Genomic DNA, 26,325 nt, shown 5'->3' with positions numbered 1-26,325 from the left:
AGGGTGGCTATGGGTCAGAACCGACTTAAAGACACTTTGCAACAACAAGAAGAGTAGTGGATTATGCATTGGACTATTAACCACAAGGTCAGCGTTTGAAATCCACCAGTCACTCCACAGGAGAAAGATGAGGTTTCCTGCTCCCATAAAGATTTATAGCCTCAGAAACCCTATACAGGGTCACCATGAGTCAGAACCAACTTGATGGCATGCAACAGTATATACGTTTATGTACAGATATACAGACCAGTTTCTATATACATTATCATCAAAGATGGGTTCTAACTTCTTCCCCAGCTCGGGCTCAGAAGTGACAAGTACAAGTCATTCAACAAAGCCTGGCCTTTGCTTAGTGGGTTTTGCTTTAAATTAGCAGCTGGATGACTCAGCAGGTGGGTGGGATGTGTTGGAGGTCACAGTGTCCCCGCCCTGTGTCCGCTTAGTATTCCAGGGTAGGAGCCAGTGTCCCGAGAGAAATGAGCTTTGGGATAATTCTTTCTCTTTTCTCCTCCCCACCTCACTAGGGCCTGGGGGCTTGCTCCTGCCTGAGGCTAAGTAAACTGGCTGGCCTGGCCTTTTGCCTAGTGGATAGTGGAGTCTGTGTGTCTGTGTGTGTATGTGCCTGTCTGGGTGTGGAGGGGAGACAGAATCTCTAGGAGGAGTAAGGCCAGCATTGTGAAATTCCGGCTGCTCTCCCCACAGGTCTGAGCACTGAAGGGTATGTGTCAGTGTCTTTACACCAGTGATATTCCTGGTCTCAGTCCAGCTGCCTTCTGCTTCAGGATGAATGTGATCATGAGTGAGGTAGTTGGCCTAGAAGGGAGTAAGAGGCAGGGTTGAGGCCTAGAGTTCCTGGGAAAATGCCACCTTTGTTTTTCTCTAGCATCTCCACCCATCATCTCCGGATCCTTCTGTGCCATTTTAGATCTCCGTTCTGTCCTTCCTACGGGGCTGCCCTTTGCCTCCCTCTTGAGAAGACGGAGATCTGGTTTTATCATCGGGGATGGTGGGGGGCACCTGGGAGCAAGTCTGCCCTGCCCCCTGTGATGAGCTGTTCTCACCCGAGCAGGCAGAACAGGTCCCTCTGCAGCCATGTCAGCCAAGGCGATTTCCGAGCAGACGGGCAAAGAGCTCCTTTACAAGTACATCTGTACCACCTCGGCCATCCAGAACCGGTTCAAATATGCTCGGATCACCCCTGACACAGACTGGGCTCGCCTGCTGCAGGACCACCCTTGGCTGCTCAGCCAGGTGAGCCCCACCTCTTCCAGGTCTTGGTTGGAGGCTGAGACAGCACTGGGTTTGTTGGAGGTATCTGCAGGGGTCACTTGATCATGGACCACCTGCATTAGTGGGCAGCATGCAGTGGACTGAGCACATCCTAGCATGGTGTACAGAGCACAGGCTTGGAAAAGGACAAACTGGAGTCCACCTCCCAGCTTTCTGTTTATTAACCAGATGACCTGATGTGCGCCCACTCCCCACATCAAATGGGTATAAACTCCCCCTGTGAGCTGTAAAGGTTAGAGGCTTCATTTGATGGGTGATAATGAGAAGTAGAATGGTCCCCTGCTCAGCATCTCAGGGACGTGTTCACTCTATGAAGAATGGCTGGCGTCTGTGGTCTGCCTAGAGTAAACGTTCCTGCATCAGATCCCTGCAGGACTAGAACCAGTGGTGGCGGTTTCTGTTCCCTGCAGATTCCCGTTCACGCACAAGTGGAACTACTGCAGGGGGTTAGTAGAGTCCACGGCACCAGAGGTTAATGAACCCAGACTGCTTCTGGGGGCAGAGTTCAAACAGAGAGTGATTGACCAGATGACCTCTAAAGTCCTTTGTAGCCCCCAGGCTCTGTCTTTCTGGTCAACCTTTTTGAAACATAGGTACAGGCCCATATTCTGGGGAGTTTATAGGTTAATGAAGAAGTACCACACAGGCAGGGCTAGGGAGTCACTTACTTATTCAGTAGGTATTTGTTGAGTATCTACTCTACCAGGTCCCATCATGGACATGGATGGCTCTAGATTGCTAGGAGTGGATCAAAGATGTGGCCTTGGATAGATGAGGGATGTTCAGGGAGCCAACGCTGAAGGATGATAGGATTAGCTTTGGGAGGAGGGTGGGTTGGAAACCCTTTGGGTACCCAAACTACTCTCTCTTACTCTGCTCTCTCCTTCCCTACTGTAAATACAAACCCTTCCTCCTCCTCTTCCAGAGCCTGGTGGTCAAGCCAGACCAGCTGATCAAACGGCGTGGAAAGCTGGGCCTAGTCGGGGTCAACCTGAGCTTGGATGGAGTCAAGTCCTGGCTGAAGCCACGATTGGGACAAGAGACCATGGTGAGTCTGGGTAGAGGGTTGGGACTGACATATCATGGTAACAGAAGCAAACATGATCATAGCACATTGCAGATCGGGAACTCTGTGTATTATTCTCACATCTACCCAGGTGCCCTTGGACAATAGGGCCAATCTTGGTGTTTATTCCCGGCTGCCCTGAGAGGAAGTCCAAGTTTCTTTTGTTATCAATTTGAGCAAGATGTGCTGTAAAAGGAACCCCAATAAGGTTGGGAGCTAAGTTGAAATGATCTGCTTCTTTACTGATGATGAAGATTCAACTCTGAGCCCTTTCTGGTCAATCGGGAACTCCTTTATTTCCAGATTTCCAAAAATGATCGTGATGGCATATGATGACATGCATACATAAGAGGGTGGATATTTAAGCATGATTTAGGCAGAGAGACATTGTTGAGCCCAGGACCTAGGATGTTGACCCTTCGTAATAATGATGAGTAAATTCAGCTCTTGTCTTCTCCCAGCTCGGTGATTAATTCCAGTTATGTTAATGACAGATGGAAAGTGAAATACAGTTTACGAAGGCTAAGAGCTGCTTAGAAATGAAATTGTGTTTTTTCTTCTCCTCACCGGACTGGGAGCTCTAGAACCTAGGGGCAGGGTAAGAGGGCTGGGGTTTGGCTCAGCTCAGGGAGCATGTGCCGTTCTTACCTGGTGTGGCACACGTTTCTGGCAGGATTAGTGTTGCGCTCACTCTTGGCTGCCTTGGAAGTAGGAAGAAGGTAGTGATGGGGATATCTTCCTCTCTTATTAGGTTTCCCCAAAGCAGCCCTGTCTTAGTTTCTTAGGGCTCCTGTAACTCAGGTACCACAAGTGGCTGGCAGTAAAGAACAGATAATGATTTTCTCACAGTTCTGGAGGCTCAACTGTGTCAACGCCTTCCTTGTCAATAGCCCCTTGTGGTCCTTGGTTTCTTGGTGGTACTCACATGACATCTATCACCCCCAGGTTATGCCTGCTTGCTCTACATCTGTGCTGCTCTTTATTAATTTTTTTAATTGTGAACTGAGTGATAGCTTACGTGGGAGAACATCGGCTTTACACTGTTTCATTGCAATGACTACAATCTCCTCCGTGCAGCATCATTCAACAGTATTTGCTTCCATTCCCTGGTTTCTTTTTTTTTTTTTTTGCGGGGGTGGGGGTGGGGGGGTAAAGTAGGGTGGGAAGATGTACACAAACACACTCAGTAATATATAATAATTTAAATCAAAGGGCACATTCTGCAGGTCTGCCTCTTGGCCGCCATGTGCTGCTCTTTAGAGAACTCAGCAGTGATTAGGTTTAGGATCCACCCTAACCTCAACAGATTGATTCTATCACGTTAGTTACATTATAGACGGTGATTATATTAAGACAGATTAGGTTGTACCCAAAGGTATGTTGTTGTTGTTAATTGCCATCTAGTTGATTCTGACTTATGATCCCATGTGTGCAAAGAAGAACCGTTCTGTAAGGTTTTCTAGGTTGTGATCTTTCGGAAGTAGATTGCCAGACCTGTCTTCTGAGGTGTTTCTCTATGGATTTGACTTGCCTTGTAATAGAGTGCTTCATCATTTGTACCACCCCGGGTCTCCTACCCATATAGGGTTAGGTTTATAGCATACATTTTCAGTTGGGGAAACAGTTCAATCCCTAACAAGTCCCTAATGTTAATGTCTTTGTTGCTGAACCCTTGTGGGTGTGAAGGATCCTTGAAGATACACATGGGTGTGAAGGATCCCAGCCTTCAAGCTTCCAGACCTTTGGGGAGTGGACAGCTGGAATGTGAGGTTGGCTAGTGTCCTCAGGGAGGCCCTTCTCCCTCGCCCACAGTGGGTCATTAGGAGAGGGGTGTTGAGGACATCTGAACCAGCAGCAGAGCCAGACTGTAGGAACAGCTCATTACCTCTGATGGATCACTGTCTGCTCCTGACTCAGCAGTGAAGCACAGGCCAAGTGGGGGGTGGGGGGGCCGGGAGGGCTGGGATGAAGGCTGTCTCGCCTTAGCTGCCGCCAGGGACCCACTCAAACTGATTAGCTCGGCAGGCCTGTCATCCTCAGCCAGGAAAGCCTGAGTGGAAAAGTTGTCCCCATCTGCCTCTGGCTCTGCCTCTCCTCGCCTCTTCCCCTCTGTGGGTAAGCGTGCCCGTCACAAGGCAGACAAAGCCGAAGGGTTCCCTTCCCCCCACCCCGGAGTCCTCCAGTCTCTCTGTCTGAGCTCTGATTTGTGCACTGGCAGGGAGAGGGATTGACACCTGACCTATGTGCTTTTGAGGTGGGAACCACCTTATAAGTTCATCTATCACCCCCCAGAGGAGGCAGAAAAGCATGTGCAGTATGGCTGGATGGGAGAGAGCACCCAGGAGGACTTCATGAGCTTAGGGTCTGTGACCCCATGGCCCTACTTTTTGATGCGTGTTGTGATGATAGTGTTTGGGCCCCAGCTCTGATGAGAGGGCAAGTGGAGGACATGGGATCCCTCCTGCTCCTGGCAGTAAGATGTGCTGTCTTGGCCTCATTTCCCTTCTCTCTCCATAGGTCGGCAAGGCCAAAGGTTACCTCAAGAACTTTCTGATTGAGCCCTTCGTCCCCCATAGTCAGGTATGTGTTAAATGGCACCAAACCTGGCCATCTCCCACCTGGAGCTTTGTGTCTATTGAACTAAAGTGGTGGAAGGAAAAATCCAGTTAAAACAGCCCCAGTCTCTGAAGCTACACTGAGGATTTGAGGGTACTACAGAGCAGGAACTCCAGAAATGAAGGATTGGGCTTAGTTTGCAGCTAGAAAGAATTAGGGCTGGTAGAAGAGGAGACTTCCCAGTGAAGTAAGAAAGAGTTGAAGTCAGGACCTGTCTCCCAGGTCAGGCCATAGTCTCAACCGTCAGTTTCTGAGGTAGTGCCCTCTCTTCTCCTTGTCCCCAGGGGGAAGGTATTGAACAGGTTAACCCTGTGTGAATGTTTTTTACTGGGTCTTAGAGATGAGGCCATAGGGGGTGAGCTCTTCTCCCTCAGTTCAGTGCCCCTTACCCACATCACGGTCTCTCCATCTGCAAGGCGGAGGAATTCTACGTCTGCATCTATGCCACCCGAGATGGGGATTATGTCCTGTTCCACCATGAGGGAGGTGTGGATGTGGGTGACGTGGACGCCAAAGCCCAGAAATTGCTGGTCGGCGTGGACGAGAAGCTGACTCCTGAGGACATTAAGAAGCACCTGTTGGTGCACGCCCCCGAGAACAAGAAAGAGTTGAGTGAGGGGGACAGCAGGGGATGGCACCGGGGGTCGGGAAGATGGGTATGGACCCAGTGGGCTTCCATGTCTGGTTATCTGGGTAGGAGAGACAGCATGTGGCAGGCACAATGCCATCCTCTCCCTGGAGCAGAGAGGAGGCAGGCTCAGAATCCGATCAGACAAACATGCCATCAGCCTCCCTCACCTCCTGCCCTCGTCTGTCTGGCTTCTCCTTTGCATCTCTGCCTGACAGCTTCGTTCTGCCTCAGTGGCTGATGAATGATGTCTCGATGTCTTGGGGAGAAGTGAGGGCCAGTGTCAGGAAGTGGCTCTGAGGCATCGCTGCAAGGGAGGGGGTGCTGTCTTGCTGAGGGATTGACTGTGCTCCCTCCCTCCCTCCCACTTCTAGAATTCTGGCCAGCTTTATCTCCGGCCTCTTCAACTTCTACGAGGACCTGTACTTCACCTACCTCGAGATCAACCCCCTTGGTAACTGGCTCTTTTGGAGTGTGTTGTGGGGAGCAGATAAGGGTCAGTTATAACCAGTAGCTATAGTACCCCTGAGCTCTGATGTGGTGCTGTAGGATAAGCACAAAGTTGGTAACTCAGAACCAACTCAAAGGCACACAGAAACAGCATAGTACCCCTGGCCTTGACCTTCTGAGAACTGACCGCATGGGCTTGACGTTGGCTAGACAGATGTATGTATGTGGAAGAATCTGCTCATATATTGCAGGCTTCCATTTCTGAACCCTCCGAGGCAGCAACCATTCGTTTTTAACCTACTCCTCCTTTCTGGTAGCATAGTGATTACGAATCGGGCTGCTAACCTCAAGGTCAGCAGTTCGAAACTACCAGTCTTTCTGTGGGAGAAAGATGTGGGTTCCTGCTCCTGTCAAGATTTACAGCCCCAGAAACCCTATGCAGGGTCACTATGAGTCAGCACCACCACCTCCTTCCTTTGGTCTTGAATTGCCCTGTGTGCGCCCATGCTGGTCCTGCCAGGTGTGCCCCCTCAGACCCTTCTTTCCCCTCAGTTCCCTGGGAGCCCTTCACCCTCCCCTCTCCAGGCACGTTGTGAATGCCTGAGGGACAGAGCTGTCCTCGATGGGAGGAGCTTGGCCTCTGCAGGCTGTAGGCCCTGCTGTGTGGGGGGAGCAGTGCAGGCTGACACAGCCAGGGTTTCTCAGGGCACAGTCCAGGGAGCCGAGAAATCAACTCTGTATCTAGCTGATGAAGCAGCCCCCTAATGGACCAGATGGCTTTGTGCTAACTTCATTAGCTAAAGGGCCCCGGGGGCAGGAAGATAGATGTCCAGTGAGTCGGTAGCACGTGAGCCCTGCTGGCTGGCACCCTCACCACCTGACAAGGACTCACCGATGTACACACCTAGAGGGACTCCTGACAATGCCCTGAAGCTAACGCCATGAATGGGTGGGTGGTTAGAAATTTAAAGTGAGGGAGTATGCGGTTTTATAAAGATGTTTAAACATTGCCATGGCAGCCAATACCGACTCCCCAGGCACATCAGGGAGAGGAGCCAGAATGCAGAATTGATCTTTTCCTTTAATGGTATACCAGCTAGTCTCCACATACACCATTCTAGCATTTTGTAGAGCTTGGGGAATCAGGACTACATGGGACCCCCTGGGAGCAGCATCTGGGGTACGTCTAGTAAGGTGGACTGACAGTCACTCTTGTCTTTCCTAGTTGTGACCAAAGACGGTGTCTACATTCTTGACTTGGCTGCCAAGGTGGACGCCACAGCCGACTACATCTGCAAAGTGAAGTGGGGTGACATCGAGTTCCCTCCCCCCTTTGGACGGGAGGCTTATCCGGAGGTAGGGCTTACCCAAGGGCCGGTGACTAATCTCAGATGAGCATTTGACCCCCCTGTGGGCTGTATGTTTGGCAGAGAAAGGAAGGACAAGAGCCATTTAATTTTCTTAAAACCCCAGTGGGCTGGGAGTGGGATCCTGGCCAGAAACCCTTTTAGACACACTCCTCAATCAACCTCCCTGGGCTCTGGACTTGATTTGTTGCTTCTCGATAATTCCTCGTGCTCCCCGAGTCCTGTCAGGAAGGTAGTTCTCTCTGGCCACTCGCTGAGAATTGTAATTGCTCCTTCCCACCCGTCCTCCTCTGAGAAGTCCTCACAGCAGGACGTGGGCTTCTGTGGAGCAACCCAGGCCAAGAGGGAGGCTGTGTAAAGGGGGACATGTGATGAGGGGCCCCTCCTGAGCCGAGAGGGACAGGGTGGAAATGGAGTGGCATAGTGAGGCACAGGACTCGGGCAGAGGGAAGGAGAGAAGGGAGTCTGGAAGCTTGCCCCCAGGCAGTGAAGGCACTATCGGCTTTTGTCCCCAGCATGTCGGTCCCTGCACAGTCCTCTCCTTCCTCAAGTTGGGGATTGAGTGAGCTCTTCACAGTCCTCCAAGGACAGGGGGAGATGGGGGTGGTCCTGGGATTTGTAAAGGGGACCATCCAAAGGCCCACCTGTTGTTTGCTCCTAGGAAGCCTACATTGCAGATCTGGATGCCAAAAGTGGGGCGAGCCTGAAGCTGACCTTGCTGAACCCCAAGGGGAGGATCTGGACCATGGTGGCTGGGGGTGGTGCCTCTGTCGTGTACAGGTGACTAGATGGGGCCTGGGCCAAGTGGCTTCAGCTCTAGGGCCCAGTTTCTCCTCTTGGAGAGGTGCAGGAAGTAGTGTGGTAGACAAGCGCTATGATCTCAGCTAGGGACTGCCCCACACACTGGCTTCTGCAGCCTCGGTTTCCTTTAGTTCCTGTCATGACTGATCTGTGCTCAAAGCAAAGGCACAATTAATGTGGAACAGGGATTAGAAAGTGAACGTTCTCTGGCCCTTTCCCCATTCCTTCTCCTGACCATGTATGTCCTGTGGACATTCTCATGGCTGTAATGATGCATTTCACATTATAGAAACAATGGGGTCAGTTTGTGTACACTCTATTCAGGTTGGCTTTATTATTATTTTTACCTTAAAGCAGCAGAGGGTAGCTCATTGCTAGACATGTAACCCAGACCCGCTGCCATTGCATTGATTCTGCCTCCTGGTGACACTGCAGAAGGTTTCCAAGACAGTGGCTAGTGGCTGTGAACTGCCGACCTTGTGATTAGCAGTCCAGTGCTTATCCCACAGGATCACCCATTCCTTCCCTGGTGGGAGGCTGTGTCCTTTGGCTGCACCACAGTTTGTCTTCTTTGTTGGGTGGCCTGTCGGGGACTTGTGGGCTGTGCTGTTTTTCACACCTTTGTGTTGGGGAGGTGTTCACTGTACTGTTGTGCCTGCCATTATCTGGTTCAGAGCCGTCTAGTGGCTTGACTGCTAACCAAAAGGTTGATGCTTTGAACCCACTCAGATGTGAGTCAGAAGAAAGTCCTGGTGCTCTGCTTCCAAAAGGTCACACTCTTGAGACCCCTACAGCGCACCATTCAATCCTGCTATGAGTCAGAATTGACTTTGACAGCAACTGTTTTCATTGTTTGAGTTTTTTTCCTTCTCTGGTTTGGAGCTCCGTGGTTGGCATGAGGTTAGCAGAGGGGTCTGGCATGGGTTAAGGGTCAGAGCTCTGCAAGGCCAGTTCCACAGTCTGACTTCAGGGCTTTGGAGGCCTGCATGTGCTCCCAGCACTGACTTGGGTGTCTTCCTGGCAGTGACACCATCTGCGATCTGGGGGGTGTCAACGAGCTGGCAAACTACGGGGAGTACTCGGGTGCCCCCAGCGAGCAGCAGACCTATGACTATGCCAAGACGATCCTATCCCTCATGACCCGTGAGAAGCACCCAGACGGTGAGAACACACATGCCTACCCTCCCAGCATGGTGCCTTGGGAACAGCCTGGTATGAGGAGTCACTGAGCTTGTGGTCCTGGTCCTTTGCAGCCTTGGGCTATTACTAACTGCTGGACTTTAGCTTCCTTGACTGTCCAGTGGGCCATGACAGCCCCTCTGAGGATGGGGATGGGTGGGGTCGTAGGGACTCAGAAAGGCGAGGCTGAGGTGTGTTCTTGAAGCTCCGGGTGAAGTGTGCGCTTTTCCTCTGCTCGCTGCTGACGTCACTGGTAATGTGCAGTTTCCAGCCTCCCCTGTCCGGTACTGGTTTGGGGACCATACCCCAACTCGTATCCCTGAGGCGGAGTTCTGGGTGTGATAGAAGATTCTCTGGGTTTGTACTCACTGCTCTGTGGCATAGGTAATGGACACTAAGTGAATCAGGCTAAATGGGCCTCAGGAGAGACCACCCAGCTTACCCCTGCCTCTGTCCTGAAAGCTCTGAAGAGCTGGGGGATGCTCACTGAGGGGACAGAGGAGGAACTTTCTCATTCCTATATCTAATACCTGCGTCTCTATTATTCCAAACTCAGGTAAGATCCTCATCATCGGAGGCAGCATCGCAAACTTCACCAATGTGGCTGCCACATTCAAGGTAATCAGCCGCAACCGACAATGCCGTTTCCAGGGTTGGGGGGAGGAGAATCTTATCACTGAGGTTAGAGACAGAGCAAGTCCCAGGGGTTCTCCGTCCTGGCAGGGAGTACAGGAGACGTTGGTACAGGAGGTCTGGTGTGTCTAGGGTAGAAGCTGGTGTTCACTGGACCATAATTCTTCCATCGAAAGTGAATTTCTGCCTGCCCCCCCTTTCGGGACCAGTGCTTGAAGAATTGGCTCAGTTGATCCTCTCTTCAACACCTTGTCCGTGGTTCTCTACACTTCCCAGTCTTTGTTCTCTCTCAGCCATCAGTGCCTTCTCCAACAGCTGGGATGAGAGCGTTTTGTTGCTCTGGGGCTCCTGTTCATCCTGTCATCAGCCTGGATCACAGGTGTGGGCACCGGATTAATAGAAAACATCCATCCACAAGGGCGTCTCAAGAGCCATCCCCTTCAGGGTAGCCTCTTCAGGAGGCTATTTATGATTCCATTATGCTTGATCCCCAGTGAGACTATTTAAGAGTGTGCCAGTGTCTGGTAGTTCCATATACATGTTAAGGATCATAGTAAGTGTCAGACTTGATGCTCTGCTCTCTCCAGAAGAGGGGACCAGGCCTTATCCATCCTGTCTAAAACAGGGTCTTCATGACTATATCTGATTCAACAGACAAATTGGAACTAGGTGAATCGCTATGATTTTGTTTTAACTTATAAAACTTCAAAGTAGGACAGGTAGGTCTGGAGCAGGAAGTGTGTGCAGAACCTCAGGAGATATGCCTTGGGTGACAAATCTCAGCCTCCTGCCGGGAGGGACAGAACTGATGCACGCCTTTCCACGCCCTCATTTCTCCAAATGTGGCATCCATTGCAAAGACTGTTTCCCGAAATCACTTGACATTGACATTTAAGAAGACTGTCCTGCTATCTCTGAGAACCCTTGCATAGCACCCTAGCATGGTCTTCTCCCTCTCCCCAAATGGAAGTACAATAACAACAGGGACTGCAGCCATGACAAGACGTTAAGAAAGGCACACGCTGACCCGGCCACACAGAGGCATCATCTGCCTTCCCACCACAGCGCCATTACAAGTAATCAGCATGGCCCAGGTCTTTGAGTTGTCTGCGCACATATAAAACTCTTCATTGCCTGAGCCTGCCATACCTCATGAGCAACCTCACTTGTTTTATCATCCTGGTATATTTATTGATCATGCTCATTAAGTCTCTGGTTCATGGCTGCCTTGCGTTTGTTCACGGGTCTCTCCTTTCTTTCCGCTTCCAGGGCATCGTGAGAGCAATCCGGGATTACCAGGGCCCTCTTAAGGATCATGAGGTCACTATTTTTGTCCGAAGAGGTGGTCCCAACTACCAGGAGGGCTTACGGGTGATGGGAGAAGTTGGTAAGCTGGGGCACCTGTTCTCTCCTACCCAGAGTGTCACATGGCCTGCCCACATGAGATTCCTGAAAGGGATCTATCTTTGGGCTCTTTTGTGCCCACTCTCCTTTCTGAATATGCAGCTTTGGACCAATACCCTCTGACTTTAGTGCTTCATTCTCTGTCCTGTGACACAGTACCTGTCTTCTAAATGTCAGGATGTGCAGTCCTGGTGCTAAGAGCAGTAATGTGTGAAGCCGGGATTTATGTAGTGTGTCAGAAAGATCCAGAAATAAGATGCTCTTGCTCAGCGAGCAGGCTGTCTAATTGAAAAGACAAAACCTCTCCATCCTCCTGTTTTTCCAGTTTGGTACCCGTAGCAAACACAGAATTCCCCTAAATCACCTGGAGTAGCTCAAGTTGGAGTTTTCATCCATTCACCTAAAACTGAGTACCTGTTGAGGACCAGGCCCTGGAGACAGTAAGGCAGATGTTGCTTTACTGGGACTAACATGAGCCAGATGCTGTCAAGTGGCCATGTATATTGTGCATAGGATGGGGTGATGTGAAGGGGGTCAGGGCAGGCCTTTCTCAGGAGGTGGCCCTGGAGTTGAGTGCTCCAGGCAGGCAGAGCAAGGCCAGGGCCCAGAGGCAGTGTGAGTCCAGGGCTTAGGAACAGAGAGGCCAGTGTGGCTGGAGCCTCAGGGCTTTATGGTGGGAGAGCCAAGTCCAGGCCATGCACAGAGGAATGTGGACTCTGAGAATGCTCTTGGTCGCCTGAGTCTTGCCAGTAAAGCTGCTAGTTGCTCTGTTTATCAGCTGGTGGTCTTTACAGAGATTGATTTGGTGGTGAAAATATGACAGCTAATCTGCCTGGTGACTGGTCTTGCACAGAAAGCATGGCCATAGAGGGACCTTTACAGAGCCACGTAGACTAGGGCACTGATCTGAGGACTGGAATGATGGATTCTCTTCCTTCTCCCACAGGGAAGACCACTGGGATCCCCATTCATGTTTTTGGTACTGAGACTCACATGACAGCCATTGTGGGCATGGCCCTGGGCCACCGGCCCATCCCCAATCAGCCACCCACAGCGGCCCACACGGCAAACTTCCTCCTCAATGCCAGCGGAAGCACGTCGGTAGGCATCAGCCTTCCTCTTTTCTTAAAGGGTCCATTTATGATCTGGTACTGACATCCTTCTAGAACATTCCATTTGGGGGTAATGGGACATTATGAGAAGGAAGTAAGTGCATACTTGGTTTCTGGATCTCTGAGCCAAGTTTCTCCCTCCCAAGTCAGGGTAGTGTAATGGAATTCAGTTCAAATCCTGGCTCTGTTACTTCTTGCTGTGGGAGGGACCTTGGCCGGTATCTTAACTGCTCAGCTTGCTCAACTGTAATGTGGGGACAATGCTAGGTCCACCTCAGAGGGCTGTTAGGAGTAACAGCTTGTGAAGAACAGTGCTGTTCGTAATTTTGACTACCTGGTAATCATTCTTTGAAGCCTTAAGGAGTAATGTTTTTTTCCCATTGTTAGTCCTGTTGTAGTGCTATAGGGTCAGCACTGGATTGCTAACCACAAGGTTGATGGTTCAAACCCACCAGCTGTTCCTTGGTTACCCTATACAGACAGAGTCACTACGAGTCAGACCTGATTGAAAGGCATTTACCAACAACAGTGCCACATGTGATTTGAGTTCCGAGCCTCTGTGGGATAAGCACTGAACTGCTAACCACATAAGGTCTGCAATTCAAGCCCACCAGGTGCTTCAAGGATGAGATTTTCTTGTTCCCTCAAAGATTTTCAGCTTTGGAAACTTTATACAAGGTCGTTATGAGTTGGCCCTGACTCCACAGCATTTAGCAACACCACCTGTGATTTACCCTCTCTCTCAATCTCCTTGTCCCATCTCAGACCCCGGCCCCCAGCAGGACGGCATCTTTTTCTGAGTCCAGGGCTGATGAGGTGGCCCCTGCAAAGAAGGCCAAGCCTGCCATGCCACAAGGTAACTCCCACAGTCTCAGGTAAACTGCAGGGACAGGTCCTCCTGGCAGGCAGCGTGATGGAAAGCTGTTTGGGCTTCACTGTGGGATGGGAAGAGAATGTGACAATGAGCTGACCTGATTCTGTCCCATGGGTTTCCTTGTTCTGAGGACCTGTGCCCCATGGGTTTCCTTGTTCTGAGTTGCCACTGCCGACTTCTGGGTCACCTCAGTCTCACCCTCTTATCTTCTACCCCCTTTCTTCCTGGGTGGGAGGAGGAAGGGGTGAGCTGGGCAGGGAAGCTGTGGGGAGATGCGGCAATTAAAAAGTCTCCCAGACCTCCTACGTGGATGGCAGGAGCCCAGAGCTCAGAACAGCAGAGCAAGTTCCTAGGGCGCCCCATAATTTTAGGACTCTTAGTAAAACCTGCCTACCCCTGTGATCCCAATTTAAAAAAACTGGGTCATCTACCAGCCCATCTGGACTTTACCTAAATCATTTCTCCACCTGATCTATCAAAGGTACGATCCCTGCCAATGAGCTCATGCCACCAGCATTGGATAACCAGCTATCTGATGCTAGTTAGTTAGCTGCTATTGCCTGTCTGGCCAGTCTCGTCCCTCTGAGAAGTTTGTTTAAGGCGTTCACTGTTATACACTAGCTCCGGGGGCTTGCCATCAGAAGCCACTGCCCTGAGATCCCCAAACCAACAGCTTTATTCACAGATTCGGGTGACAGGTCTGATACTGTCCACACTGGTCTAGCATCAAGCTTCCTGGGGACAAAAATGACTGGCATTAAGAGAGTGGAGCAGGTCCAGCTAGAGCACCCATTTGTCCCTCTAGAGGGCACTCTGGGAGCCTCAGTGTTCTGTCCATCCTCCAAGTCTTCCATCTCCTCCTGGCTCCCCCGGCCTTGTTGCCCCCTTGCCCGTTCGTCCCTCCCTGCACCCTTCCTTGCTTCTGCTCTGCCGATGGATGCTTTCAGCTCTTCTGTTGGCTGTTCTCCTCTGGGCTGTAGTGGAGCAGACAAGTGATGAGAAGGACATCACCCTAAGAGGCGTGTCCACTGACCCATCCCCGTGCCCACCCTCTCCCTCCAAAGTTCCTAGCTGTCAGCCAGTCACTCAGTTGCCTTGGTCATTTTCTTTGACAGATTCAGTCCCAAGTCCAAGATCCCTGCAAGGTAGGATGCCCGACTCCAGCCCGGCTCCGTGTGTGGCTTTGTTTTGAGTTATCATTTCACTTTCACCGTGTGCTGTGTCCCTTCCCCTGGCGGGTTGCAGTGTTGTCTATAAGATTTTTTAACCCTGCCTTGATGTGGCCTGCCCCTAAAGCCTAGTCTTCCTTCCTTCCTTCCCACCCCTTGCTTAGTGTGTACCTCCCCACTCTCCTCACTGGGTGATCCCCTCTGGCTCTGAGCTGGTTTGAGGGTGGAGTTTGGGCGAGGAGTGAGAGCCAGGCCCCAGCTTTGGAGAGTGGAACCCTAAGAAAGGAGTGGCTGAGGACAGTAGGCACTGCTGCAGACTCACTGGCGGGGAGCCTAGGGTCACCCCATCTCATTTATTTCTCATGGTGTCATCAGCTTCTTGCTTTTCCTGCCTTGCCACTGCTGACTTCATCCCAGAGCTCCTAGTAGCAGGAACAAGTTTTTGATGGAGAGCAAGACAGCTAGATAGTGAGTGGGCCAGAAATCTGACGAGTGTGCAGTGTATCTGTAGACTGGGGATGGGAAGGAATCCAGCCTTCAGTGGTATACAAGGCCATTCAGCGGCCTTCAGTGTTGTACACACTTTGGTGTACAGTGCACGCGCGCACACATGCACATACACATGGAGTCCCTTGTTGTTGTTGTGTTCCGTGGAGTGGGTTCCAACTCATAGTGATCCTGTACAGGGTTTCTGAGGCTGTAAATCTTTACAGGAGCAGAAAACCTCATCTGTCTCCCGCAGACCAGCTGTTAGTTTCGAACTGTTGACCTTGGGGTTCGCAGCCCGATTCGTAACCACTACGCTACCAGAGCTCCTTTGGAGTCCTTAGAAGGTGCCAATAGTTGAGTGCTGGACTGCTAGCTGAAAGGTTCAGACCCACCCAGAGAAGCCTCAAAAAGACAGCCATTCCTGTCTGCTTCCGAAAAGAAAACCCTGTGGAATAGTGCTACCGGCATGCCTGGGGTCGCCACAAGTCTGAATGGCTTGTTGGTAACTAACCACACACACAATCAACACACTTTTAGGTGAATCCGCTTCGTTTAACATTTAGTCACAGCTGTGAGAGATTTTGTAAGGGCGTGGAAGTCTTCAGAAGATGATCCTTGACCCCTTGTTAAAAAGACTAGAAGGAGTGGTTAGGAAAGGTCAGGAATGCAGACAGCCCTTTTATCCACCTGCATTTTATCTTAACATTTTATGCCCCTGGTCTAGAAGGGGACAGGGGGTCAAAGCCCAGTGCCGAAGGCCCCAGGTTAGCATCTAGTTCCTCATGATGGTTCTGTTCTTCTCTTCGTTCGTCAGTGAGCTGTGCTGAGGAATGGTCAGGACAGGGAGAGAGGGCAGTGCGTGCCATGCGTCCTCCCTCAGCCCAGCCCAGCCTGTCAGTGGAGGCCCCCTGCTGCTGGTGGGATGTGGAGCACCTCCTTCAGTCTTTATTTCTCGAGCTTGAGGCAGGGAGGACTCTTAGGTCCTGTCTCTCCGGAGCCCCTTTCATACTGGGGTGAGGGCAGGCTTGTAGAGATGGATGGCTTGCTCCTCTGCCTTTTGTTGATATAGGTGTATGCACGTGCATGCCATGTGAGCACCCTCTTGGCAAAGGGCAGACCCAGTAGTGCTGATTGATCCTCCCTCCTCTGTTGCACACTAGAGCTGCATCTTCAGTTATCCCACACAGTGGCTCTCATGCTAAGATCTGTCCTTTGGCATTTTTGGACTTCAATTCCTGGGATTGGGAAGTGAAGGAATCAGATTAGGTGACTTCTCAGATCTAATGAATCATGGGAGTCCAGATGGGCCCCAGTGACTGGAAATCCCAGGTGCCATCATGAGCTCTAGGGATGGGACTCCTACATGCCTGGGGAAATGAGCTCTGAAATTGATCTAATCAGACCTGGGTCAGCGCAGCCTGCACTGACATAGTGGGTTAATTAATACCAGATGCCACTGAGCTAGATGGGCTGTTCTCCCTGGGGGAGCCAAGCACCTTCCCTGCAGGCAGCTAGAGGGGAGGCTGCCTGCTGAGGAAAGGCACCCTTGCCAGCTGCTTTGTTCCCTTCTTCTGACCCTCCCCTATTTCTTTCCCTCCGGTGAGCCCCACCAACAGCAGGAAAGAAGTGCCTGGTTGAGGAGAGAGGAGGGGAGGGCCCTAGGGCCAGAGCTGGGGCAGAACCTCAGTGAGAGCAAAGGCTGCCCTGTGGTCCACTCCAGGGCGGCAGGCCTCTTCCTTGGACTGAACAGGGACTTAGAATTCAAACCCTGACTTGGTTTACGTCTAGACGGACAGAAATAGGGACTGGCAGAGAGGTGTTTAAAGTCCTGAGGGCACCAAAAATGGGAGAAATGGAACATTGCCCTCTTTGAAAATAATTTGGCAAGACTCCATTTGTATATAAGCAGAAAGCTGTTGACACTTCTTTCCTGAGAAATGACGTAGGCATTCTTCTCCTTGTGGTCTTAGACTCCGGGGCCTGCTCTTTCTTGTAAGGGAGACCTTTCTCTGTTCAAAGATAAATTCGAAACCATTTATTGACCAGACAAGTCTTAGCTCTTTTTGCCCTCTCTCTGTCACCTCCTACCAGAAGAAATTTGAGTTAGCTCTTCCCCAGGTTCTCAGACTGCCACCCCTTGAAAGCCCTTTGCAGTGTTGATATGCCGCTATCCCTGTACTTGGGGGCATAGAGGACCCGGTGGGCAGCCTCTACCCCTTGCAAGTTTCCCAGGGGGTGTATTCTGGGTGCACTCTCTGTGTCTTTGCCCATCAGGAAAGAACGCCACTCTCTTCAGCCGCCACACCAAGGCTATCGTGTGGGGTATGCAGACCCGGGCAGTGCAGGGCATGCTGGACTTCGACTATGTGTGCTCCCGAGACGAACCTTCAGTGGCCGCCATGGTCTACCCATTCACGTGAGTCTCACCAGCTGCCAAGCAGGAGCTCCTCACCAAATCCGCTCCTCTGCTAAAACCAAGATTGAAGACCTAGCTAGATTATCTACTTTGCTGAGAAAGAGTCTGTCCATATTAGAGGTTGAGGTGATCTGTGTTCTTAGGGGACATTTTCCCATCAGATGGAAGCTCTTCCAGGCCACTTTGCTTCTTTTACCTTCTGGGTGAGGTGGCTTCTCTTGACTTCTCCCTCCCCAACTAGGCAGAGACAGAGAGGAAACCTTCCAGCCTTGACAGGTTGAGGGTGTCCTAACCCTTTCCCCTCCTTTCTTACAGTGGGGACCACAAGCAGAAGTTTTACTGGGGTCACAAGGAGATCCTGATCCCTGTCTTCAAGAACATGGCAGATGCTATGAGGAAACACCCAGAAGTAGATGTGCTGATCAACTTTGCCTCCCTTCGCTCAGCTTATGACAGTACCATGGAGACCATGAACTATGCTCAGGTATGTTGATGGACTGGGATTTGGGAATGGCCTTTTGTTTAGGTGAAAGTGGTGTAGACACTTGGTCTTCAGAGCTAGGGTAATAACTGAGGGCACCTGGGTCTGGGCAGTGATTACTTAAATAGACTTAGAGTCAATTCATCTGCTCCATCTAGCTGTTTTGTGCTATCCGAGATTGGCTTATTACAAAAGTACTACATACTTACTGTAGGAAAATTTAAAATATTAATAGATAAGATAAATATCTCAGATCTATGCCCAAAAACACAGCTGCTGACAATTTGATGATATCAGATTAATAACATACCTTTTTCTGGATTTGAACAAATTGTATGTAACTATTTTATAATCTACTTTCTTGGCTTTTTCCACATCGATAAATGTATCAAAAGCATCATTTTTGCTATTTCAAGTCTTGTGATGAGTGTCCTTAGATCACCATTACACATATTCTTAATTATTTTCCTAGTGTCCGTTTCTAGAATTTGAATTACTGCATCAGCTTGTGCAGATTTGAAAGCCTTTGATCTGTCCCGCCCAGGTGCCTCCAGAAAAGCTGTTCTTGAGAGAGTATCTACGTCTCTGTATCCTTGCCAGTACTGAAATTGGCATTGAAAATTTGTACACATTTGTCAGATTGATAGGCAATCTGTTTGATTTGCATATCTTTGATAATTAAGATGTGTGTTTTAAAGCATTTTTTTGCCATTTGTTTTCTATGACTGGCTTCCCCTTTTTTTATTGGGGTATTTGTGGCTTTTTAAATTTTTGATTTGCAAGAGACTTCTGTAGATTAGATTGATTCTTTTGTTCCAAACGATTGACCAATTGGCTTATTTCTGTCTTATGATTGTTGTTGTTATGTGCCATGGAGTTGGTTCTGACTCATAGCGACCCTGTACAGGGTTTCCGAGGCTATAAATGTTTACGGGAGCAGAAAGCCTCATTTTTCTCCCGCGGAACAGCTGGTAGTTTCGAACTGATGACCCCGAGGTTAGCAGCCCAATTTGTAACCACTACGCTACCAGAGCTCCTTTCTGTCAATGATTAGAGAACAAAATTTGTTTTGATAAGTAGATGAAGAGGTTGGCAAGACTACAAACCAAAGGCCAATTGATGTATCCCACTCCCTGTTCTTATAAATTAAATTTTTTGGTACACAGTCAAGCTCATTCATTTTCCTGTTGCCCATGGTTGCTTTTATGCTTCAAAGGCAGAGTAGAATGGTTGCCACAGAGATCACATGACCCAGAAAGTCTAAAATACTTTCTGGCTTTATATAGAAAAAGTTTGCCAGCCTTCTGGTCCATAGTCAAATAGAGATGGTTTTTGAGCCCATACCTCCCAGATTTCTCCCCCAGCCTGCTCTCAGGTCTGAGTGTGGAAGCAGCTCATTTTCCTCCTGTGCTGACCCTGTCCTGAGGACATAGAGGCAGCTATTCAGAGAGAGCACAGTGGAGAAACTCCGTAGACAGTTGCTGTTTGGGCAGACACAAGGGAAAGGAGGAACACAAGCAAAAGGTGGCTTTGAATCTTAGGAATTTCTAGAACAAAAAATGGATGTGGAATCCTAGTGTGATGCTGTAGGATAAGTACTGGATTGCTAGCCACAAGATCAGTGGTTCAAACTCACCAGCTGCTCCTTGGAAAACCTATACAGGGTCGCTGTGAGTCGGAACTGACTCAGTGGCACTTAATTACAACAACAGTAGTGCCTTTGGTTGTAGCAGGTTCTGTGGAGCAGTTGCTCCTGTTCTGTTAACTGAACTGCTCTATTGCCAATCCCTGTCCACTGTCTCTTTCTGGGACAGGGTTGGAGTGCTCAGACAGCTGTATACACTGCTAACATTACTCTGTTCTTAGTACCTGGAAGGGGCTTGGGGCTAGATCTGTGAGATCTGTGATCATTACTCTGTCTGAGGCAAAAGGTTCACAGAAAGGAACTGTTCTCATCCTCTAGATCCGGACCATTGCCATCATAGCTGAAGGCATCCCAGAGGCCCTTACGAGGAAGCTAATCAAGAAGGCGGATCAGAAGGGAGTGACCATCATTGGACCGGCCACTGTGAGCTCCCCCTGCTCCCCAGAGGCTTTCTTTTCCAGCTGGGACTACTGTATGAAGTTCTAGTCTCTCAGGAAACTTATCTGTAGATTCTCTGTCTCCCTCCAAGGCTGAAAAACCAACGGAGTACCTCATGGAATCTGCCGTCCACTTACACTTTTGAAAGGCTCCCTTCCTGGGTCCATATCACCTTTCTAGTTTTAAGGGGCTAGTGAGAAGGTTTTCTTATTTTAGTGCTTGCCTATCCTCATGCAATGATAACGTAGTCTCTGATTATTCCTTTAAACACAAACTATAGAAAAAAATTACTTAGTCATCTTTTTAACCCAAAGATGTTCAAGCAAGCAGAAATTGCTTTGTGAATTTGTTTGTTAGTCTTTGTTTCCATGCAGTTGTTGCATTAGAAAGCTGCCAGAAGCTTAAGATTGTTTAAATAAGCCAGGGACTTCCGTCTCAGAAGTAGGGGGATTTTAGCAAAGAAGCCTACCTGTATCATAAGCCAGTGACCCTTAGGGGGTACGGCAGCCCCTTTGGAGAAGAGAAATGGCTCAGCCTGAGTATGTAAGTCTGAATCTGCAGAGGGAGGCCATACTTTATCGATGAGACACTCCTTTTTCTCTGTAGTACTTCTTGTGGGAGAGAAAAGATTTCCTTTTAAGCTGGTGTGAATTCTCTTGGTTGTTTTCTCCCCTGCCTGGCCAGAATCCTTTTCTCCCTCCTTCCATCCCTGACTACTGCTTCTGCCCCTGCAGGTTGGAGGCATCAAGCCTGGATGCTTTAAGATTGGGAATACAGGTGGGATGCTGGACAACATCCTGGCCTCCAAGCTGTACCGCCCTGGCAGCGTGGCTTATGTCTCGCGTTCTGGAGGCATGTCCAACGAACTAAATAACATCATCTCCCGGACTACGGATGGCGTCTACGAGGGCGTGGCCATTGGCGGGGACAGGTGAACAGTGGGCTGGACCCTTAGTGTTGACTTGCTGCCACTAAGTCCAAGGGCCAGATCTGATGCTGCAGAACTGGTGTGAGCTGAAGTTGAGAAAACTCAGGGAAAGGTGTATTTACAATGTGTGTGAGCTCTGTGGTCATTCTTCCTGGTGTCTGAGGTGTGGCCACTGGGAGGCAGCAGAGTGCAAGGTTAGGAGGGCCAGTTCTGGAATCAGACTCCAGGGGCTCAAATCCCATTTCCCTGTTTGCAAGGTGGGGGTCCTGGCTAAGCTGCTTAACCTCGTTAGACCTCCATCACTATTACCAAGTATATAAAATTATAGCGCCCCCCTCCCCCTTTCTGAGTTTATTGGAAGGATGAAATGAGATCATGCATAGAACAGGGCTGACACTTAGTAAGCTCATGAGAAATGGTAGTCATTACTGTTACCGCGTCTAGGACCGCCATCACTCACTGTGACTCAGAAACCCAAAGCTTCTAGGACAGTGAGTCACCTTGTCAGTGCCCCTCAAGGCTGGACGAGGAAGATCTGCCGGGAACCCTAGTCTACAGCTGCTCCCTGACAGAAGGCTCCTGGTCAAATAGAAACCAAACCCAACCTCTGCTGTCGAGTTGATTCTGACTCAGAGCAACCCTAGAGGACACTGTAAAGCCACCACATGTGTGCTGCTCAAGGCACATCTTCCTGCTCAGTGAACCTCTCCTTTGCAACAATCTCTCTTCCTTTCCCATGTGCTCCATGATACCCAGCTCCATGATTCCTAAGTCATGTGGACTCTCCCTGGGGATCCACATCCAAGACAGATTCCACAGTGTTATTGTACAAACATGCTTCCCACTCCTGTTCATACACCTCCTGATCCCTGTGACCTCTCTGCTTGCAACAGGTATCCCGGCTCAACATTCATGGATCACGTGTTACGTTACCAGGACACTCCTGGAGTCAAAATGATTGTGGTCCTTGGAGAGGTGAGTTTTTAAGAAAACCGTTTTTCTGATTGTAAAAGTAATACTGTATCATCTCAGTTTTTAAAACTGTATACATAGCTTAAAGTGTCAGTCCCAGATAATCCTATGCATCTATGGTCCAAAACAAGGAGTTCTTGCCCTCGGTGGTATGAGATCTTTTAGCTCCAGCAGAGAAGCTTTGCTCTGGCTGACTATGACCTTTGTCTGATAGGCAGTGGATCGCTGGACTCAAAGCACATTTTTAAAGAGTTGCTTGTGCCTCTAAGCATATTTGACCATCTTCTTACCCCCCCAAATCAGAAAAGGGGTGTCCCAGAGAGAGCTGCTGTCCCTTTATATAATTCCTCCTTGTATCCGATTGAAATCTTCCAGCCTGAAAGATACCCTCTTTCTGTTATGTGGACAAAGCCCAGGTTCCTCCAATCTCTAGCCGCATTGCAACTCCTAGGATACTTGGTGGGTTTGGGTGCATGTTGAGTTGGGGCAGTTTTTCCTGAAATTGGTAAACTTGGTGGCTGTCAGTGTTACAGGTGGGCTTCACTAACTTGGGAACTTTGTCTTGCTCCCTTTCATTGATAGATAGGAGGCACTGAGGAATATAAGATATGTCGGGGCATCAAGGAGGGTCGTCTCACCAAGCCCGTGGTGTGCTGGTGCATTGGGACATGTGCCACCATGTTCTCCTCTGAGGTACGTTCCAGGCTTCTATAACGATGGTTCTCAAAACAAGACAAACAGCAAACCAAAAAGAAAAACAAAAACCAAGGAGACAGTTAGGAAAATGTTCTCTTTCCCTCTTAGACATTGCGCTTTAGTTTTGAGAAATCCCACAGTGAAACTTGTTGGAATTTGTGGAACCCAGAAGTTTCCTGAGTTGAATATAGAATCCCTTATCCTAACCACCCCATCCACCTGTGTATATTAATTTTAGGCGTGTGTTTTCAAGCTGCGTTAATGCTAACTTAGCAACTGCTGAAGGCCACTAAATATCCAGAAGCACAGACTCTGAAGCCACATCGCACACATACTAGCGGTGTGGCCTTGGGCACGTAACTTCACCCCTATGTACTCTCATTTCTTTATTTGCCAGAAAGTTATAATTGATGGAAAGATTAAATGAGTAAAGCTGCACATAGTTAATGGGTGGTGCAGCAGTTAAAGGTTCAAAACCCCCAGTCACTCTGCAGGAGAAAGATGTGACAATCTGCTTCCATAAAGATGATGCAGCCTTGGGAACTCTCCTCAGTCGTGTGGATTCCCTGTGAGTTGTTGGAATTGACTGGAATGCAATGGCAGTGAGGTTTGCTGTTTTACGTAAGTGAGTTAGATGTTATTAGGATTACGCAGCCCCCACCCCAAGTCTGTGTGCAGTCCTGGTGTGGTGCTGTAGGATAAGCACTGTACTGCTAGTCACAAGGTCAGCAGTTCTAACCCACTAGCTGTTCGTCGGAAACCCTATACAGAGTCTCTGTGAGTCAGAATCGACTCAATAGCACTTCACAACAGGGTTTTATACCTGGTGATTCATTGTTAAGTGCTGTTTTGTCAGTGCCGACTCATAGCCACCAGTATAGGGTTTCCAAGGAGTGACCGGTGAGTTTGAACTGCCAACCTTATGGTTCAAACTAACCTTGGGGTGCCACGCTTATCCTACAGCGGCACACCAGCAGTCTGGTGATTTGCTTTCTCCATCGCTTGGTTAAAGACACACTTGCTGATTGGTTTTGGCTTCTCTTGCTGGTTCTGTGTTAGTCCTTCCCCACAGTGCCATCAGACAGATTACCTCATTGCCTGGTCAGACAGCAGGGGGCAGTCACTGCTTGGCTCCAGGCAATGTTGCTCTGGGAGACTATGGGCCTGTTGTGAGCCCTGTATAGTGACCCCATGTGGCAGAAAAGAGCATCCAGTCTTCCCTCCCTCAGAGCAGCTGATAGGTTCCATCCACTGACCTTTCTGTTAGTAGCTGAGCACTTAACCACTGCACCACCAGGGCTCCTTCAATATGAACCATCCAGTCAGTTCCAACTGATAGCAACCTTCTCTAGGGTTTCCAAGAAGAGGCTAGTAGATTTGAACTGCAATAAGGACTCCAGTATGGATCTGCTGGTTGTGTGGCCTGGAGTCAGTTCCGACTCACAGCAACCTGGCAAAGGGTTTCTTTCCAAGGCTGTAAATCTCTATGGGAGCAGAACGCCTCATCTTTCTCCTGCGGAGCAGCTGGTAGTTTCGAACTGCTGACCTTGAGGTTAGCAGCCTGATTCATAACCACTACGTTACCAGAGCTCCTTAATATGGGCCTTTTTGTTGTTGTTACATGCCGTGGAGCCGGTTCCAACTCATAGTGGCCATGTACTGGGGGGTCCAAGGCTGTAAATCTTTACAAGAGCAGAAAGCTTCATCTTTCTCCTGCAGAACAGCTGGTAGTTTTGGACTGCTGACCATGAAATTAGCAGCCCAATTTGTAACCACTTTAATATGGGCCTAGTAGTGCAAAATATTCTGACTTTTTAAAAGAAGCTGAGAATTTGTACTTTTACAAGTAATCTGCTTTTGTTTTTATTTATTTGCTTTGTTATTATTGATTGACCACAAATATTTCATTATGTGGAAGTCCCATGCCGTAATTTATTTACACAGCACCCTATTGGTAGCTGTTATTTCCAGTATTTCTACTAAAAATGGTGCTGCTACAGTGAATGTCTTTGAACATTAGCACTTTACGCTTACGAGAATACTATCTGAAGAATATATTCCTAGAAACGTAGTTTTTTATTTTTTAAGTGCATATTTCATAAAAACTACTTGTGGCACAGTAAGATCGTGTCTGTGAGTTCTATCTGTAGCCTGCCAGGTGCCTACTGGACTTGTCACACATCACTCAAGCCCAGCCTCTGTTCCCTCCCCTGACTACTGCCTTAGTGGGAGCTGAGTGTGACTTTGAGGGTGGTTCTGGAACGGGCCTACCAGGCTCAGCATGCTGACTGACTACACGCTGTGTGACCATGAGTAGCTTGAGTTTATTTGAGGCTGGGATGAAGTGGTTTATATTAAAGTATCATGCTGGCCTAACGTGTGTTGACATCTCTTGGGATGTTTGTGTTTTGTCCCTCGGGGTGGGGATCCACAACCCACCCCATAAAGCTCTCGCCTTTGCCATCCAGGTCCAGTTTGGCCACGCTGGAGCTTGTGCCAATCAAGCTTCTGAAACAGCAGTAGCCAAGAACCAGGCTTTGAAGGAGGCTGGAGTGTTTGTGCCCCGGAGCTTTGATGAGCTTGGAGAAATCATCCAGTAAGTGTACCTTGCAGAAGATGCTGGCTTCTCCCATCCACAGACTGCATGCAGTCTCCCCACCCAGTGGGGCCTGATGCTGCTGATCCTTTTCAGGTGTTGAGCACTGTGCTGTGAATGGTCTCAAATCTTTTTTTTTTTCCTTCCCATTTGACTTTGGATTTGTATTGTTGAAACAGCAGCTTTCTCCTGTCACGTTACAGGCCATTCAGACTGGTGTTAAAATGTGCCCAGTTTCTAACCCTACCTGCCTGGCTCAGAGTTGATGGCTTCAAATGAGAGCATAATACTATTTAGGTGTCCCCTCTACTTGATGTCTAGTGTCTCTTCTTGCTTTTCTCTCTTAAACCTGCTTGGGCTGCTCCTCTTTTATCTTCTTTGGTTTCTAGATTCAGCTTTTTAAAAAGCCTTGTTTAGAGAAGCCGGGTGGTGGGGGGCAGTTTGACCATTGCTTGTTTTCATAGTGTTCCTGTGAATCCAGGTGGGAAGGAAGCTAAGGTGTTAAGAACCAGAGAAGTGAACCTAAGATGCTTAGAGTCCAGAATAATTGAATCCACATTGGCTGTCTTTTCTTCTGCTCCTTCCCTACCTCCCAGGTCTGTGTATGAGGATCTTGTGGTTAAAGGAGTCATTGTACCTTCTCAGGAAGTGCCACCCCCCACAGTGCCGATGGACTACTCCTGGGCCAGGGTAGGTGTTTGTACATGCTAACAATGTGGGGCAAGGGAGAGGGGCGTTCCACTAAGATGGGTTGGGTTGGCCCCCGAGAGAAGAGTGAATTTTCTAAATGTTGTTGTTAAGTGCCATTGAGTCGATTCTGACCCATAGCAACCCTGTATAGGGTGTCCAAGGAGCAGCTGGTGAACTTGAACCACTGACCTTGCAGTTCAAACAACTTTGCAGTCTGACGCATTAGCCTACAGCACCACACCAGGACTCTTAGAGACCAATAAAAAGAGACCAGTCATTCATTAGAAAAATGGGTAGAAAATGACCTTTCAACATGAAAAACACTGAGCTGCACTCAAAAAAGGGGTCAAATTAAAAATTGTTGATACTGATTTCCTCTTATCAC

The 26,325-nt window shown here is 49.2% G+C and overlaps 1 protein-coding gene across 2 annotated transcripts in view; it reads left to right on the top strand.

Annotated features, from left to right (window-relative positions):
- The first annotated feature begins 1,073 nt into the window (after nucleotides 1–1,073).
- Nucleotides 1,074–26,325, top strand: part of ACLY (ATP citrate lyase) — a 33,501-nt gene continuing 8,249 nt past the window's right edge. Inside the window, exons 1-21 of one of the 2 annotated variants that reach the window (XM_006832643.1) lie at nucleotides 1,074–1,251; nucleotides 2,216–2,338; nucleotides 4,874–4,936; nucleotides 5,389–5,579; nucleotides 5,975–6,054; nucleotides 7,276–7,406; nucleotides 8,079–8,197; nucleotides 9,243–9,379; nucleotides 9,954–10,015; nucleotides 11,300–11,417; nucleotides 12,381–12,535; nucleotides 13,312–13,402; nucleotides 14,536–14,565; nucleotides 17,353–17,494; nucleotides 17,810–17,978; nucleotides 19,939–20,043; nucleotides 20,793–20,989; nucleotides 21,880–21,961; nucleotides 22,541–22,651; nucleotides 25,123–25,250; nucleotides 25,847–25,940. In XM_006832643.1, coding sequence (XP_006832706.1) covers nucleotides 1,093–1,251; nucleotides 2,216–2,338; nucleotides 4,874–4,936; nucleotides 5,389–5,579; nucleotides 5,975–6,054; nucleotides 7,276–7,406; nucleotides 8,079–8,197; nucleotides 9,243–9,379; nucleotides 9,954–10,015; nucleotides 11,300–11,417; nucleotides 12,381–12,535; nucleotides 13,312–13,402; nucleotides 14,536–14,565; nucleotides 17,353–17,494; nucleotides 17,810–17,978; nucleotides 19,939–20,043; nucleotides 20,793–20,989; nucleotides 21,880–21,961; nucleotides 22,541–22,651; nucleotides 25,123–25,250; nucleotides 25,847–25,940 — 2,487 coding nt within the window. In that variant the 5' untranslated portion in view covers nucleotides 1,074–1,092. The remainder of the gene's footprint in view (nucleotides 1,252–2,215; nucleotides 2,339–4,873; nucleotides 4,937–5,388; nucleotides 5,580–5,974; nucleotides 6,055–7,275; nucleotides 7,407–8,078; nucleotides 8,198–9,242; nucleotides 9,380–9,953; nucleotides 10,016–11,299; nucleotides 11,418–12,380; nucleotides 12,536–13,311; nucleotides 13,403–14,535; nucleotides 14,566–17,352; nucleotides 17,495–17,809; nucleotides 17,979–19,938; nucleotides 20,044–20,792; nucleotides 20,990–21,879; nucleotides 21,962–22,540; nucleotides 22,652–25,122; nucleotides 25,251–25,846; nucleotides 25,941–26,325) is intronic. The other variant, XM_006832644.1, reaches the window with a different exon arrangement.

This window comes from Chrysochloris asiatica, unplaced genomic scaffold (assembly GCF_000296735.1).
Source record: "Chrysochloris asiatica unplaced genomic scaffold, ChrAsi1.0 scaffold00007, whole genome shotgun sequence".
NCBI classification, from domain to species: Eukaryota; Metazoa; Chordata; class Mammalia; order Afrosoricida; family Chrysochloridae; genus Chrysochloris; species Chrysochloris asiatica.
Note: the sequence above shows the minus strand (reverse complement) of the source record. Positions and strands in the feature narration are given on the sequence as shown.